The sequence below is a fragment of the Pan troglodytes genome, chromosome 2 (genome assembly GCF_028858775.2).
Source record: "Pan troglodytes isolate AG18354 chromosome 2, NHGRI_mPanTro3-v2.0_pri, whole genome shotgun sequence".
NCBI lineage: Eukaryota > Metazoa > Chordata > Mammalia > Primates > Hominidae > Pan > Pan troglodytes.
Genome location: NC_086015.1, coordinates 161,476,748 through 161,495,000, shown reverse-complemented (window position 1 = coordinate 161,495,000; position 18,253 = coordinate 161,476,748). Strand labels below are relative to the sequence as shown.

Below are 18,253 nucleotides of genomic sequence, written 5' to 3'. Positions count from 1 at the left end.
ACAACATTTGCAAGAGCAGATGCTGAATAATTTAGTCAAAAAATAAATAAAAAGCTGAATATTTACTTAAAAGGTAGAGTCAACAAGGAAAGAAATTATACTATAATACGATGATATGATATAGTCACTACCAAAATTGAAGATTATAATAAAATGTTACAGAAAGAGTTGGGTCAAAATTTCAAATTTAAAAATACTAGTCTGTAATAAATCTAAATAATATTTTAAAGATGTCACAAGCCCCTTTTCTAATCTAATCATCTTCGCTTATTTGTTTTTTGCAATTATGAGATAGGATTTTCTTATATAAAGTAACCCATTCTTTCCTGTATTGATTATAATAAATTTATCATAAGCCTATTCTTACACATACTGTAATCAAGGTAACCAAAGTAAAAATAAAGTTGAATCTGTGCTGACTCCATAAAAGACAAATTACGTGGTCCTCAAATTTTCCCTAGAAATGCTTTAAATGATATAGTAATAGTATTAACTTCCAGATTTTGACAGAATTCCAGCAAAAACCAGCTTCATGTGTGTGTATACATATTGCATCTAGCACTGAACAAATAAAAAGTCCAAGTTGTAAAATACCATACATAGTATGACTGTATTTTTACAAGTTAAAAAAAAGCTAAGTAATATATGCATATATATGCCTGAAAACAGAGAAGGATACAGGAGATGAGTGGTAACTATTAAGACAAGATTGATGGCAGGTAGGAAAAGATGCAATCTTTTTTTTATATATCAATTTTTTGACATATTACAATGAACATGTATTAAAGTACTTTATAATATTTAAAAGTATATAATGAAGTTTTTAAAAGGGTAAGGATATAAACAGATAAAGGACAAAATGTTCTCATAGTTAGCTCTGAGTATACTGGAATTAAGATATTGTTTTTATCTAAAGTTTCTTACATTAACTGGAACTGTTACAATTTTTTCTTTCTCTACAAAAATAATGATATACTTTAAAAAGTCTTATGCTTTGATAAATTTCACACACTATTTTAACAACGCTATGAGTAAGGGGAAAATGAAAAAAGTGAAACAGAGCAGTTGTGTGCCTTTCTAGAGGTCACACAGTAAAATCACAATATTCTGACTCCTTGTGCTGTGCTCTTCCTAAAATAAACAGGCTGTGTATGTTAAAATTAAATACCGATGCTATTATTCAGTGGCAAATGGTAATAAGCGTGATTAAAGATAGCACTGTGGCAAAGGCGTTCTCCATCTTAACTCCTAATACCTTGATTGGAGAAACAGAAAGCAACGATGTTATCCCTGTTGCTAGTTCTCTCTCTACAGTTACTTAAGTTAGACCCCAAGAAAGCCCCTGAAATAACTGCTAGGTACCACATGGGATGCCCTGCAATGAAGGTAAGCCTACAGTGTTTTGAACCCTAATACAAAAAACAAAAATAAGAATACAATATTCAGTTATTGCAGTAGTTTCAAGAAGGTCTGATTTTCAGACCCTTAAGTAATGAGAAGTGGGAGTTACTTTAATGCATTTAGAATATTTAGTTTTACTTTAAAAAGCTTTAATAACCTCAGGTGCATAAAAGTCAAAAAAGTTATCTATATTAAACATAATTCTGAGACTATTAACAATATCATGAAAATTGCATGACATCTTGTCCTTTTTTTAAAACGTTAGCCTGCCACCATTTCCCCTCCATTTTAAAAAACATTGTGCCTTATAATAAAACACACAAATCTTTCTCTAGAGGGTGAAAGGAGGGATTGGGGAAGGGCAGAGAAGGGCCCAAGTTCATGCTATTTGAATGACTGGACAATATTAATCATTTATTACAGAAGCAATTTTCAATAAACTTGTAACTCATCAAAATGTATCAGAGAAAAGGATCACCTGACATGGCACTGTTTATGACTAGATTATATGCCAGTCCTCAGATTTAAGATCTGTAAACTGCCTAAGAAATTATGACAGTAATATGACATTAACATTTTATCCACATTAAAGGTATTTCAATTTGCACACATTCATAGGATGCACTGTGTGTTAAAAGGAAAGAGAAAGATTTATGGAATTGGTCTTGTAGAAAGAAGAAAAACTTCATGCTGTTTCATCTCATGATCACAGTTTGAGGAAAGTGTCTGTTTTAATATGCAGTTTCACCCTAAACCTCAAATGTATATTGTCTTAGGTGAGAAAAATATATTAAAATGTTGGGAGAAAGGTATCTATTATGCTGACATCCTTCAAGGGTGACATGAGCTAATAAATATTTTTAATCAGTGTTTAATAAATTTATTGAGTATATAGGTAACATCAGTGCATTTTGAGATAATATATTCTTAAACTCATTTAGACAAATGTCAAAAACATATTTTCAGAACACAGTAAGAAAATATGAAGCTACAACTGAAATATTTAAAATGCTACAGACAAAAGTTTAGAGTTTACAATCTATTTTTGCATTTTCTAGCTCATGTTGTATATTAACTGAATCCCCAAAAGTATGATAATGCTCCATTAACTGTGTTTATGCTTGTGTTAAATAGAACTATTAGTCTGAAAACCGAAATACAGCAGTTTGATTTTCAAGTCCTATGTAAAATAGTCTAAAACAGAAAGGAAAGGGCTTTTATTGGAACCTGATAGTTATTGATGAATACCTAATAGCAATGGGCCTGCCTACATTTCTGGCAAGCAGAACTATATTCTTATAAACCACTGATGGGCTAAACAAACTATTAACGACAGTTGCTTTTCAACACTTAAAATGGTCAGACTGTGTTACTTGACCACAAGGACAAGTAGGACATCACTCTCAAATGTTATACAATATAAGAAACATAAATGAGACCTCTGTGGAGAGACAAAACCCACAGGTATGGCTCCAGAGTTCTTTTGCTATTCAACTATTAATAGAAAACAAATCCCACTTAAAGCTGTAAACACTTGTAACTCTTTTCACTAAAAGATGTATTATCATTCATTTAATTTCCCACTTAAAGCTTAACAAGGTATTATTAGTCCTAGTGTCCAACTCCAGTCCTGAAAAATACAACTTAACATCTGAACCAAAAATTTTAAAACAAATGTCTGTTACTCTTGCAAGATAAGATGAATTTTTTGCCCCTCTATAAACTTTTTGGAGTACCTCTTCCCCTGGGTTTATGAACACCCAACCAATCATTCATAGGTTGCAGAATAATACTCAATGAATACAATGAAAACATCTAGATTCTTCACCAGATTCAGAAGGCCTTCCTCATTGGACACATGTCTTTCAATTTAAGGCCTTTTAATGTATTTTTCTTCCTGGTGGTCACTGAACCAGCAGCATTAACCTTGCTTAGGAACTTGTTGGAATGCATAATTTCAAATCGTGCCCCAGACCCAAAGAATCAGAATGTGCTTTAAGCAAGAATCCCAGGTGACTCATATGTACATTAAAGATGGTGAAGCACTGCCCCAGATCACCCTGTACAGTTACTACAAGCCACTTCTATTTATTTGACTTTTCAGAAAAGAGAACAAAGGAAGCTTTAGAAACATCATACTGATCAGGATAATTCATTTCATTCCTTGCCAAAGGGGGCATAGCACAGCTGTCCTTCTTTCAAGCCAGAAACAACCCACAAAACTATTTTGACCTAAAAAAGTAATTTTTCATACAGCTCAACTTAATATTTTCTGATCTAAATCCTTCTCCCAAGAGAAAAGGATAGCATCATTTTTATAGTTTGCTTATAAAATAATAATAGCTGTATTGTCATCAAATGGCAAGGTTCTATCTCCTGTATTTTTTTCTTAATTGGAAAAATAAAAACATGTTGACTTCATTAAACCCCCCCAGCTGAAAGTAAACATTTTAATCCCCATTCAGTAGTCCAATAAGTGTCACTACTCACTACATTATCCAGAACTTTAAAACATAATGGAAGAAAAAACATGGAGTCACCGGGCGTGGTTGCTCATGCCTGTAATCCCAGCATTCTGGAGGCCGAGGAGGGCGGATCATCTGAGGTCAGGAGTTTGAGGCCAGCCTGGCCAACATGGTAAAATCATGTTGGTCTCTACTAAACATAAAAATTAGCCAGGCATGGTGGCCAGTGCCTGCAGTCCCAGCTACTCAGGAGGCTGAGACAGGAGAATCACTTGAACCTGCGAGGTGGAGGCTGCAGTGAGCCAAGATTGCACCACTGCTCTCCTGCCTGGGAGACTGAGCAAGACTCCCATCTCAAAAAAAAAAAAGGAAAAAAAAAAAAAAAAAAAGGAAGAAAAAAGAAAAAAACATGGAGTCAGCATCCTTTGATAGAACAAGAACTTAGAGTCAACTTTCTACAACTTTGGAGCAGCATTAAAAAAATAAAAAAGTCAGGAGCAACATCTAATAACCACCCACCTCCACTCCTTCAACCCTTCTGTGATAACAGACATAACCCTGGGGTCATTATCAGAAGGCCTTTCATCTATAAGCGATTATTCATCAAATTAAAAAAATTATTTTCTTAAGTTCATTACAAAATCTAATTAAGCACAACATTATAAGCAGTGTTTTCACTCATTTCCTTTAAGCCTTAAAAAATGTTATAGGCACTGAGCTATAACACAAATCCACTGAGTATGCAGCATCACTTCTTGGAACCTGAGGGTCAAGAGAAACCTATGCACACGTGAAGCATGTGCTACCTGTTGTGCTGTTAGCTATAAACCACTTTGCCTCTGACCCAGGAATCTCATATCTTCTGCCAGCATCTATACAACTGTGGAAGGCATGCAAGCAGGCTAAAATCTCAGACCCTTAATAAAGAAACACAATAAATATAATGATACACACAGTAATTTTTCCAGGATATAATGTTAAGCAAAAAAAAAAAAAAGGAAAAAAAAAGAATACACACACCACACATACACACACACAGTTTAACAAACAAACAAAAAAACCCCAAAAAACAAAAAAACAAAGGATTAATAATAAACCAGAAGTCAATAAAATTGGCTGTTTACAAGGGGTGGAGGAGAACAGGCTAGAAAGCAAGAGAGTGACACACCTCTCTGAGAATACCACTGTGTATAATTTTGACCTCTGGAAGTATGTTAACATCATACATGTCCAAAGATAATTAAATCAATAGGAATGGGGACAAAGACACCTAAATTGAATGCAAACAGAAACAAATAAATGCAACTATATTTCAAATGAATAACATAACTATATTCATTGGAGAAAGGGAACTGCAAATAAATCTTGAACTCTTTTTAATAGGGTTGTTTTACTCAAAGTATGCTTGTAGCAATTCTAAAACTATTTTATGTGTATTATATGACTGAACAAATGAGTAACTGTATTGGCATTATTAGGAGTCAGAGTTCTCACTTGTTATAAGAACCCAGAAGCCACCTTGAAAAGATTCTCCCTTGATAAATCTGGGACAATCTGAGCATCAAAATAAATAAGGGAAGTAACTGACAATAACCTATTTAATAAAATTAAAATCATGAGTCCTTACTCCTGATAAATAGATAAATAAAATAAGGAAGGTGGGCTCTTCCTTACTGTAGAATGCTGGCTGTAATATGGATGGAGCAGTAGAATTGGAAAATCTATATTTTGCAATCATCAGACAAGAATCATCAATGGATAACAGAGCAACAGCCTTCAAAGTCTGAGTCTAGAACTTTAAAAAGGCATAGGCCTTATGGGTAGTGAACAAGTTTGTGAAAAGAAAAATAAGATGGTATTAGACAGTACATTATTAAAAAATTAAGCTGAGGAGAATGAGATACTAGGACAGTTCTCAGGATCACTTGGCAACATTGAGAGAAAGAAATGATTAAAAAAAAAAAAAACAGAGAGGCTGAATCAATGGTCTAAGAGACTGTAAAAAACTTAAGTAAAGGAAATCAGTCCTTGAAGAGGTTCCAGGGGAAGAGTCCACCTATCCCACTCTTTTCTCCACAGATCCACACTTGCTTTCCCCTTTTCAGGGTTACATATAACTATATACCAAGAAAAGCATATAAACATATAGTACAAAAACAGGGCAAATATGTTACCTGGTAGCAAGTATAACAAGCGACAAATATAATTTTTCTTAACTTATTAAAATGTATATTGGCTTTTACCCCCTTAGAACAATGCTCTCTATGATAATCTAAGTAAATAATTTTTTAAAAACAAAGACTGAAGAAAGCTACACAAAGAAGAGATTAATTCCAAATGTACAGGATGCTTTTCTTATTTTAATATTATCATATATTTTTTAACACTGATGTATTAAAAAATATACTTCTAATTGTATTTGGATATACAGCCAATTCAAAGAAGAGCTACATCTATGCTAGAAGGCTCTAAACAATCTGCTCAGCAGTGAAAGGGAGAGACACAAATCTCAGGTGCCCACAGATGCTAGACAGAACAGGTTTCATTAATGCTCAACCCATAAATTGTGAGTTTAGCTCCATTTTAGGCATGAACCTTTTTAGAAAGGTTTATAAAGGTATTCTTCATAATATCACTGACTTTAATGAGTATTATTAATGTACAATGCAAGATGGATGAATGGATGGATAAACAGACAGATGGATAGATGAATATATTGTTAATAGTTCACAGTTGGTGGGTCAATTACAACATCAAGTTACAGTCTTTCAAACAACTAAGATAAAATGCATTCAAATCATCCGCTTCTTACTACCTAACTGTATGCTAGTCCTGGCTCTTTATTCCCAAAATGCTTATCTTTGAAACATATTTGAGGTATATGACCTGCCTCTCTCATTCCCAAAATGCTTATCTTTGAAATACATTTGAGGTATATGACATAAGTAAAAATGAAATACAACTTAGTGTTAAGAATAGGGAAGAATAATTAATATACAATTATTCTTCAATGAGTAGCTATGTTTTATAAAAAGTTTTAAAATATTTTTAGCCAGAGTACTCTTTCTTCAGATGAAATGTTATTTAAAAGTTCAAAAGTTTACAAAATAAGTAAAAGTGGAACTATTTTGGTTAAAGTGAGTAGTGGAAGTCTGGAGTACCACCTGCTGTGGAGAGCTTTCTGGGCAGCCGAAGGCACAGCTAGAAAACCACTGCTGGATAAAATTATAATATAAATGTGTGAAATAGTCACTGAAAATGAGATGCTACTAGTAAGTATAAAACATATGAAATTTAAACTAGTAAAACATCAAAGCCATTTTTATTTACTGAAGAACACAAACAAAGTAAATATAAAGTATTTTTAATAAATAATAATTTACAACAAAAGTTTAAAAGACACCTCAGGCCAGGTGGCTAACGCCTGTAATTCCAGCATTTTGGGAGGCTGAGGCGGGTGGATCACCTGAGGTCAGGTGTTTGAGACCAGCCTGGCTAATATGGTGAAACCCCATCTCTACTAAAAACACACAAAAAAATAGCTGAGTGTGGTGACGGGCACCTGTAAGTCCAAATACTGGGAGGCTGAGGCAGGAGAATCGCTTGAACCTGGGAGGCAGAGGTTGCAATGAGCTGAGATCGCACCACTGCACACTAATCTGGGAGAAAGAGCGAGGATCCATCTCAAAAAAAACAAATAAATAAATAAATAAATAAAAATAAAAAATAAAAGACACCTCATATTGGCACTATGACAGCTGTTCTTCCTTGTTGTAAGCCCCTAACTGATACTGGAATGTGATGTTACAGACTAACATGTTTATTCTGATGTCCATATGTCCTAAATCTATGTGCTATTATGAAGTGATAAACAGTGGTTCAGGAAATATTTTTTAATGATGAAAATAACCATGTTATTTACTAACTTCTGATCCCCAAATACATAGCTCAAATTTTCTATTATATCCTCCTTTTTAATAATTAATCTCTAATTTTTAGGATCACTTTTAAAAGTCTAGGTTTCCTCAGTTTCCATTAGCTATGAAAGAAAAACCAAAAATTCCTTCTAACTATAAAACTGCTATAAGTCAAAATGAAGCTGTCTCTTGCTACTGTTTGCTTTTGTGGAAGCAGAACAAAATTACATTAATAGTTAACAAAGCTACAGTATGATATACGAATGAAGTCTTGCATTAAAAAACTACTTAGACTGTATTTACAAAAGAATCTGTACCATTAATTATTCAACATTTGGATCTGACCAGAAACCAGAGGATGATTCTGTAACGCTCAGTTTAAATGAACTACTTAATGTTGTAATAAACACTCAATACAGTGGGTTCAATGAATTTCAAACATATTACAATTGTAAGGGTTTTCCAATTTTTTGATCAATAACAGATTTTAATGCTAAATCAGTTTGAATTTCACTTTTCTCTAAAATGTTTACTTAAACCAAAAATTTTGCATCTCAATTATTTTATATTCTAAATCTGAATGTAGTTTAAACCAATGCATTATTCATAAAGCAAAGACATCAGGAAAGACAAAGCTGTGCACTTCTTTCAAAGCTGCTAAATTGCTAAAACATACCATATTTATGCACGCAATATTTGATTGTGTTTTTCTTAAAACACAAGCTTGTTTTCATCAGATCAAGATATGCCAAAAATTCTACACCAAACAATTTTTGTTTATAATTAAAGCAAGCATCAATCCAAGGATTGTCATCCATTTTATTTCATCTCTACATCAAAAAAAGTAATTTAAAAAATTTTTAAATTCCCTTGAAATGATAAGAGAAATGAAAATGTAAGTGCCTTCACATAATAACAGTAAGCTGACCCTTTGGGAAATGGTTGACTTTCTCAATACAAGGTATTCAAAGCTCATTCAAAAGTGTTCATTTAGAATGCAGATATCAAAGATGATGCAAATGTTCAAGAGAAAATTAGAACTTACCAGATGTTCTAATCCAGCTTTGATGTTTCCAGATTCCCTAAAATAGAAGAGTAAAAGTTCTAAATAGTTGCTAAATCCTTGTCTGCTCTAATTTGTTTGCCTCAAAAATGTTTTATAAACCCTTGTAATTTTTTCATATGTATTTACTTATGTTCATAACACTGTTTTTAAGGACAAAACAATTTTTATCAAAAGTGAACAGATAATTTATATCAGATTTACCACTAAATTGGTATTTCACTAAAAAAAGTTTCAGATTTTTCAAAGTCAATGAAAAATGTAAAGAACTCACAAACATCATTTTATTCTTCACACAATATGTATTCCTTTCACACTAGCTTTTCTATTAGAAATTTTATTATATTATTGTTTATTTCCAACATTTATTATGAAAATGTTCAAATTTACAGATTCTATCCACCACCCAGATTCTATAACTCACATTTTATTATATTTGGTTTCTCAACTATCCATCCATCAATGGTTGTGTTTTTATAAAAAGAATGTACACATAAAGAATACATTAGTGAGTACATAGCTAAATAACTAAATCTTAACCTATTTTCTCCTGTCATTAATTTTATGAATTTAATGCACACTACAAATCAGGACCTATAATCATTTTAATATTAAAAAAGAAAATATCACCAAAGAAAACATAAACATCAAATATCATGATATATTTTAAGTATTAAATTTCCTGCTTTTTACTGTAGAAGAGACTGCTTATGGAACTGAAAATACAAGTATCTGTACATGTAGCAAACATAATTTAAATACAGATTTGTTGAAATGTGGCAAATAGTTTAATTTTTTCTGATTTCAATCTGTACTAATTTATTTGTGACAAATGAACTTTGGCTTTTCTCATTCTGATCAAGCAATATTTTAGTTCCATTGTAAGTACCAAGCATTACCTTTTTAAACAAGAAATTATAATCCTACCACATTGCAGAAAGTAATTATTAATATAAATCCTCCAACAATAAACAACATTATTATATTCATGATGTTTAATCTTCTCCCCACATCTCCTCACTTCTCTGAGGGGTCTCAACTTTCTTTTCTATTTCTGTCTTCTATTTTTTCTTTGCCAAAGATATACTTACCTGTTTCCTTTGTCTTGCTTCCAAATTTCTCCATTTTTATTCCCTTCAGATTTGCTGCTGGAAAACTGTACTCATGGCTTCCAACCTTTGCTCTCACTGCCCAGTCTGATATATTAGAGTAAATTCCCACTTCTACTGATTAGCACTAATTTTCAGCCATTCTCTTCTGTATTTCCTGCTTCTGGCAATCTTAGCAAAACTATATATTCAATGTTTAGATATTTAATGGTTTCTGAAACTCATTATTTAATCTCTAATGTCTGCAGTCCTACTGACAAATGATAAGAATAAATTACTGCAAGGTGTGAGAGAAGGCTACTATCTATATAAATAATTATTTTATACTTTATCATTATAAAATTAATGCATTTATCGGAGCTGGAAGTCAAATGAATCTTTACATTTTCACAAGAACATTCAAATATAGTTATTTGTATAACTTAAAATTTAAACCAAAAAGTATTAACATATAGTGAAACATCTGAACAGGGCAACATATATGTGTGTGTGCACAAGCATGCACACACACACACACACACAAAATAAAATTAAGTCTTCCTCCCATCACTGACTCCCAGTTCTCAATCTTGGTTTATCCTTCTGAAGATATGCACTCGTGTGTGTGTGTGTGTATGTGTGTGTGTGTCTTTCTCCCTTCTATGCGAAGCATATTATACACTCTGTTTTGTACCTTCACTTGGCAATCTATCTTAGAGTCTGTGCTATATAATACACATCTACTTCGCTTTCTCGCACAGCTACATTGTTACAAAATGGTTCTTATAAGAAAATAATATTGCAATATATAAAGAACAAAAATGATCAGATTCAAAGTATAAGTCCATACTTTATTATCTGAAATAGCTGAGGCTAGACATGCTTTATCAGAATATTTCAGATTTTAGAAAGGTTAAGGTATGTCATACAACGGTGCCAGCAGGGTCTGATGCAGCATCTCATCATCATACACGTTAGTAATTCTGAAAGAAAGATATTAATGTCCACACAAAATGGGATAAACAAAGACTGTAAATAGCTTCATTTCAGGGTAGGTTTGCTGTCAACTGTGTCTGCCACGATCTTAGGGAAAATCACTTAATTTTCTGAGATACCTGTATTTGAGAATGAGGACAAGAAACTGCTCTTTAAAACAAAAAGACAATGTAGGCTATTGCTTTGCCATGTTTCTAGGTAATTCTTTAAATTAAAAGATATTTATAAAATGTTTTGAATGGCATGGCTTAGAGAAAACTAGTCATCATTCTTGGCACATTCCCTTTCCTTCACTATCAAATGTAACCAAATGTAATCAACCATAGGGCCCTGGCTATCCAACAACCTTAATTATCATTAGATCTAACTATTTCTTTCTATCTCCACAACTTTTATGTTATTTCAGTCCATCATCTTTTCTCCCTAAATTGCTGCAATAGTCTCTTATTGAATGCCAGTAGTTCCAGCCTTGTCTCATGTCATTTTCCATTAACACAACAAAATCTTTCTAAAATGTAAACTTAATCATGTCAATTCTCTTCTTAAAATCTACAGTATCCTACCATACTGCAGTTTACCTATTCTCTCTGTTATCTTGTCAAAGCTACATTACATGAAAAGTAACAACAGCAGCCACAACAAACTACTAACCTGGTTTCACTCACCAATGAACCACTTTCACCCTCTACCTAAAATGCTCCTTTTCTCCCAGCCTCCTCTAATCTTCCCTATCTAACAAAAATCCATCCTTCAGGACTCATCCTAAACCATTCTTCAATTGGGGAAACCTTCTCCTTGTCCCACAAATTATGTGATGAATTCTTCCTATATATTTCCATTAACACTCTGGGCATGTCCCATCACAGAATTGATCACAGTATTTTATAAATGCCTATTTACTTTCCTACTTACACCAGTGAAGTGAAAACTCCTTGGCGATATGCATTATGTCTTTTTAATTTTTATATTCCAGCACCCAATACAATGACTGAATCAATATATTTAAGGATATGACATCTGAATCACAAGACAAGCTTGGGTACAGAGTCAGTAGCAACCAGCTCAGGTCTCTGAGCAGTACTATTCAGCCCCACTCTATCTCCAACCCATGTAAAGAGCAAGGCAATTTGCAACACTGAGTAGCTGCCTGAGATAAAACAGTAGTATTAGGAGGAAGGCACAGGTGCCTGTATGTGCATGAACATATGTAGGGTGTGGGTGGTTATTTATTTTTTTACTGTTTTTGAGGGTGTGGGAGCCACAATGGGGAAAGTAGTTGAGGCTAAACTAGAACACTAGAGATTATCCACTCTAGTTTTTAAATTAGCCTGGAGAAGCACAAGTCAGATCTTAGGTTTTTACCCCTCCTTTTAGATTAAAATTGCTATCCAAGGCAGCTAAATGCTGTTAGGAAAAAAAAAGATGAACCCACAAGGAAAACTGTAAGATGTATAAACCAGAATTTTAAAAAATAATAATCTTATCCAGAGAAAACAGAATAAACTAAACAAGAATGTAAACATAATAACATCTTCAAAGAGATGATTTTTAGAAATATAAGTATGAAAATGAAGTTATGAAAAAGAACCAATATATGATAGTGGGTATTACAAACATAATCATTTGAAATAAAGAATTCAGAGGATGGATTGAAAATACAATAGATACAGACAGAGGATGAATTAATAAGCTGGAAAACTGGGTAGAAGAACTATTGCAGAAGACATAGGGAGGGGGCAAAAAGACAAGACAAACAACTGATAGAATTAAGAACAGGAGTAGAAGTGTTAACATCTATATAATGAGAATCCTAGAAGGAGGGTTAAAAAAAATGGAAGAGAAGAAATATTTGAAGAAATAATGACAGAGATTTCCCAGATATAAAAATATTCAAATCTCAGGTTCAAAGGGCACATAGAGTGCTGAAAGGATGTTTAAAAATCTGCAGCAAAGCATATTATACGGACATTTAAGACTATAATGGATTAAGAGAAAAGTCAAAAAGCTTCCGGAATGAAAAAGGAGACCCCTACACAAAGGAAGAATATCACTGATATTAGATTTCCCAACACTAAAGTGAAGACAAGAAGACAATGGAGTAATAACAACTCTCAAGATAAAGTGTTACAGGAAAAGAACTGTGAACCAAGAATTAACACATAGCTAATAAACTATTATTTAAATACAAAGAAATATAAAGAAATTCTCAGCATACAAGGTTTCAGAAAATTCACCACACAAAGACATCATTTAAAAGAAGTCTTGAAGAATATAATGCAGGTAAGAAGATAAATAAATTCAGGAAGAATCAACAAGGTAAGGCAAGTAAAGGATGGCCTAGAATTGAGCAATTATTGTAATCTAAGTAATCAGTAACTAAAAAGAAAACTAGAGAAAGTTCACCCATAATCATCTGGAATTGAAATCCCAGAAAAGATTTTCAGATTGGATAAAAAACCAAAATCCAGCAATGTATTATTTACAAAAGACACATAATACAAAACGATTCAGAAGGGTTTCCCAAAAAAAGGTTTCCCATAAAACCAGGCAAATATGGACCAAAAGAAAGCTGGGGCAGCAAGTTTAATGCTTTAATGACAAAATACATTTAAGTCCCCTACTCCCATACATACATACATATGTACGTACATACACATACATACGTATACGTACATACGCACGTACACGTGCGTACGTGTACGTATACGTACGCATGTATACGTGCGCATGTGTGCGTATACGTGCGCATGTGTACGTGCGTGTGTACGTGCGTATGTACGTATACATGCGTATGTATACATATGTATGTACGTATACATAGGTATGTATGTATATATTATAAAAAGAAGGTAATTTTAGGTAATATATACATATATGAGAGTCAGGGACTTAAGTATATTCTAGTCTAGGGAAAGATAAACCAAGAAGTTTTCATTTATATCTGGAAGGTTTGCATATGCATAAAGCTTAACACATATCACATTGGGACACCTAAGTTTAAGCAAGTTCTCCATGAAAATCAGTTTTCTTTACTTTTACTTTGGTCAGAAAGATAAGGAAGAATGACCACCTCAAAACAACACAGGTAAAGTATCATGAGTACATAAATACAACATAAAACAGTATGACATATAATACTCGTTTTAGAAGCAGAGTGCCTACACTCAAATTTAAACACTACTACAAAATAGTCCTGTGAGCTTGAGTAATAATCCAACTTTTCTCAATCTCAGATTGTCCACCTATGATGTGAGGCTTACTTGCCTTACCTAACACACAAGGTTGCTGTGAAAGAGTAAGAAGGATAATGTACATGAAGATAAAAAATAAACTATAGAAATGTTATTATGATGGAGGATATTTAAACACAAAAGTCTTAAAAGTGATTCTAAGAGTTTCAATGAATTTGAAAAAATAGAGAGGCAACATCCAAGACATTGATAGAAGGATCTTACAACAAATGGTATAAAACCTGTCCTCTTTAGTGGTCTGTCTCTTGGGCTGTCCCTGTCATGACTTCATCAATATTTGTGCAACTCCTTTTGCCCTGTGCTGAAAGCAGACTTAATTCAATTATAGGTCTCAAAACTGATAAAATGGTCCTGAAGTGGAAAATGGGAAGAGATTATTGGCAAATGAATAAAGATTTGTATCGAACTAACACACAGGAGTACAGCAGGTCTTTTTTTAATCATTCCCTGTCTTAAATCTTCTGGGAACCATGAGTTTCCCTTCCCCTCATGCAGCACATCGATTTCTGAATTAGACTGCAATATTAAATAATTAATATACTTGCCATGATTGATGTTCTGCATTAGTTGAATATTAGGTTATCAATCAAAATCCACTTGGTTTAATGTAATAATATTGAAAAAGTGTCACAGGCTGTTCATCCAATTTGTAGTTGAGGCAGCACAGATAGTAATGTTGGCATAACACAAGGCTCTAAAGCAGGAAATGCAGTGGCTCAACATGTATGAAGCAGACATTTTAAAACTAACTGGGACAAGACTGAGGTTGTCCAAAATAAACCAGGTAGCACCTGATAGTTTTAATCTTAGGCGTGAGAAGATGCCATGTATCAATCATGCCATGGTAGGCAAGAAAAAAATTAAAAGTAGGTATTACTTTCCCTTTGTTACAAACAAATTTCATTATTTTTCCAAAAGAAATATACTCTACGTCTAAAAACTATTGCTATAATAAAGCTTATGTCCTCTTAAGAAATTTGTAAACGAAAACACTAAGATTTTTTAGATCTCGTCTTACCAGAAAGTCATTGACTTTTCTTACCTTTTTCTTAAAACAGAAGAACAGTATCAATCATACCAATGAATATGCAGGTTTTTTAGTAGTCTAGAGGAATCGGGTTAAGGAGCCACACTTAATAATGATATTTATTTTGAAAAAATACTATTCTTTCTGATGATGGCAATTTCCCTTACTATCAATATTTTGCATCTACATTTGTCAAAATATAAGCTTAGGAAAATAACTTAAATTACTTGATTCTCCCAGTAAAGTAATGACAATTTTTCTCATCATTCCCTATTACCTCAATCCAAAATCTATTATGGATTTACTTATAAAAGTGATTACTTAAAAACAAATTTAAGAAACAAAAGAGATCTAAAAGAAAAGTGACTTTTTTGGGGGGATGAGTAGAAACTTAACAAAATAAATATAACCAAAACCATTTCAAAGAGCAAGCCAAAATTCCAGTGAGGGTTTAGTTATAAAATACTCATAAACCATAAATCACATAACTAATTGGAGTAGCATTAAAGTGTCATTCCACTGAACAAGTCCTTGGTAAATAAAAGATTAAATATAATTACACTCACTAATGTATTATCCTATGTAAAAATGTGTACATATACAGTAATTATGAAAAATTGAGTTAACTATTAAAAATAATTTTTTAAGAGACATTCTGTCACCCAGGCTGGAATGCAGTAGCAACATCTAGTTAGACTCTAACTCCTGGGCCCAAGTGGCCCTCCATCCTCAGGCTCCCAAGTAGCTATGACCACAGGCATGTGCCACCACACTCAGCTAACTTTTTTCTTATTTTTTGTAGAGATAGGTAGGGCCTCGCTATGTTGTCCAAGTTGGTCTTGAACTTCTAGCCTCAAGTGGTCCTCCCATCTCAGCCACCCAAAGAACTGGAATTACAGGTGTGAGCCACCGCACCTGGCCAAAATAAAAATGTACAGTAGATTTTTTTGTCATGAACTAAACATATTATTTACTTTTAAAAGATTAGTATGCTGCAGTTTTCTATGGATATAAGAGCTAAGATCATAGTTAATTTTGTATTTTTTTCTTTCATAAAGCAAAATCTACAGGAGTTGGATTTTTACATGATGTCACTGAACGCTTATAAAAGCCTGACTACATACATTATTACATATCTACATTTTCCATCTCAAACAATAATGAAAACATTTTTACATGTATTAGATTTTGTTATGTATCAAATGTTATTGATGAATAAAAGTTTGGCAAAATATAAATCTAAGAAAAAGCTGAGTTCTGCCAGGCGCGGTGGCTCACGCCTGTAATCCCAGCACTTTGGGAGGCCGAGGTGGGCGGATCACGAGGTCAGGAAATCGAGACCATCCTGGCTAACACGGTGAAACCCCATCTCTACTAAAAAAAATACAAAAAATTAGCTGGGCATGGTGGCGGGCACCTGTAGTCCCAGCTACTCCGGAGGCTGAGGCAGGAGAATGGCGTGAACCCGGGAGTCGGAGCTTGCAGTGAGCCGAAATCGCGCCACTGCACTCCAGCCTGGGCGACAGAGCAAGACTCCATCTCAAAACAAAACAAAACAAAACACAACAAAAAAAGCTGAGTTCTAATTTCAGCTCTACTATTTACTAATGGTCTTTGTTCAGTTATATATTTCTCAAATTTTTCTCGCCTTACATTCAAAATCAGATTAACAAGATAATCAGCATATGATATAGAAGTCACTCAGTAAATACTGGTTCAATACAACAGCCTAATAATGGACCAATTGACTGCACTTCACTTTCAAAATAAAAAAAAAAATCTTCATATAATTTTCAGCTTTCTTAATTGCCTTGAAATCCATTTCAACTGTAATACCTATAAATGAAAGTCAGTCTCATTTTCAAACATCAAATCTTGGATGGATGGATGGATGGATGGATGGATGGATGGATGGATAGATAGAAAGATAGATAAATTTTGGCTAGTATCCAATAGAACACTACAGATATCCTGATATAAGGACATTCTTATGTTCTATTTGCAAGAAGGTACAGTGTTGGGAAAAGCAAGCAAAAATAATTTCTATTTTTGTATTTTAACTCAATTTTTAAAAATGCTTAATGTCAGTACTCTGATCTACAAAGATCTTCCTGAAATTCTCAGTTTCTGCTTCTCAGGTTTGGTTAGAATTCTTAGCACTTTTCTCTTGATTGGCGAACACCTTGCAAATTAGTGGCTCTAAATGAATATTCTTATGTTACTATAGTTCAGAATGATGGTTTTCAGATGTTTGCATTTTACAAGTAGTTTTGATCTGACTGATTATTATCGGTAATAAATAAAGCTCTAGAACTTATAAATCATTTGCACAGGTAAGTCTACCATAGTAACAAAATTTAAGTGTTTTGTTTTCTTTTTAAGATCCTTTAGTTTTATAGACAAATATTAGTGAGCATCCACTATGTCAGGACAAGTTCAAATTAAATATATTAAACAGCCAAGGACTTATGATACACACTTGGCTTATTCCAATGGGAAGCTGAACACTTAAGCTGGTATGGATCAGTTATGCCACTTAAAACCAGTCAAGTAAACAGAGTTCACAGAAAGGGTCTACAGGGGAAAGAGAAGAGATTTCAATATTTCTGAAGTCATGCTCTAGATAACAGTTGCAAACAGAGGAAAACTAAAATTTTGTCATCAGTAGATCTGATGTAAAAGAACCAATAAAAGAGGTCTTTTAGATACAAGAGAAATTATAGCAGAAACAGACTTGAAATGTCAAGGTGAAAGAAGTACAACAGAAATGTTATTTGCTGAGCTCCCTTAGCTCCATGATAAATTCTGAGGGGATAATAAAAACAATAACAACATAAACATCATCAACAGAAAAAAAGCAAGAAAAAATATGGTATCTATGCCTTAGATGTTAAAAACTGTGTTGTCAAACCAAGGCTAGTACAGTCAGTCCTCCCCATCTGTGAATCCACAACAATGAAGTCAACCAACCACAGATCAAAAATATTTGGGGGGGGGTCGGCGGGGAACGTGCATCTGTATTGAACATGCGCAGATTTTTTATTC

General features: G+C 33.4%; 1 protein-coding gene across 8 annotated transcripts in view; it reads right to left on the bottom strand.

The window, feature by feature from the left end:
* The window catches only part of RSRC1 (arginine and serine rich coiled-coil 1), a 438,867-nt gene that overhangs the window by 237,879 nt on the left and 182,735 nt on the right, over positions 1–18,253 (bottom strand). For all 8 annotated transcript variants that reach the window (XM_054682322.2, XM_063806358.1, XM_516841.7 and 5 more), the window contains exon 5: positions 8,829–8,865. In XM_054682322.2, coding sequence (XP_054538297.1) covers positions 8,829–8,865 — 37 coding nt within the window. The remainder of the gene's footprint in view (positions 1–8,828; positions 8,866–18,253) is intronic.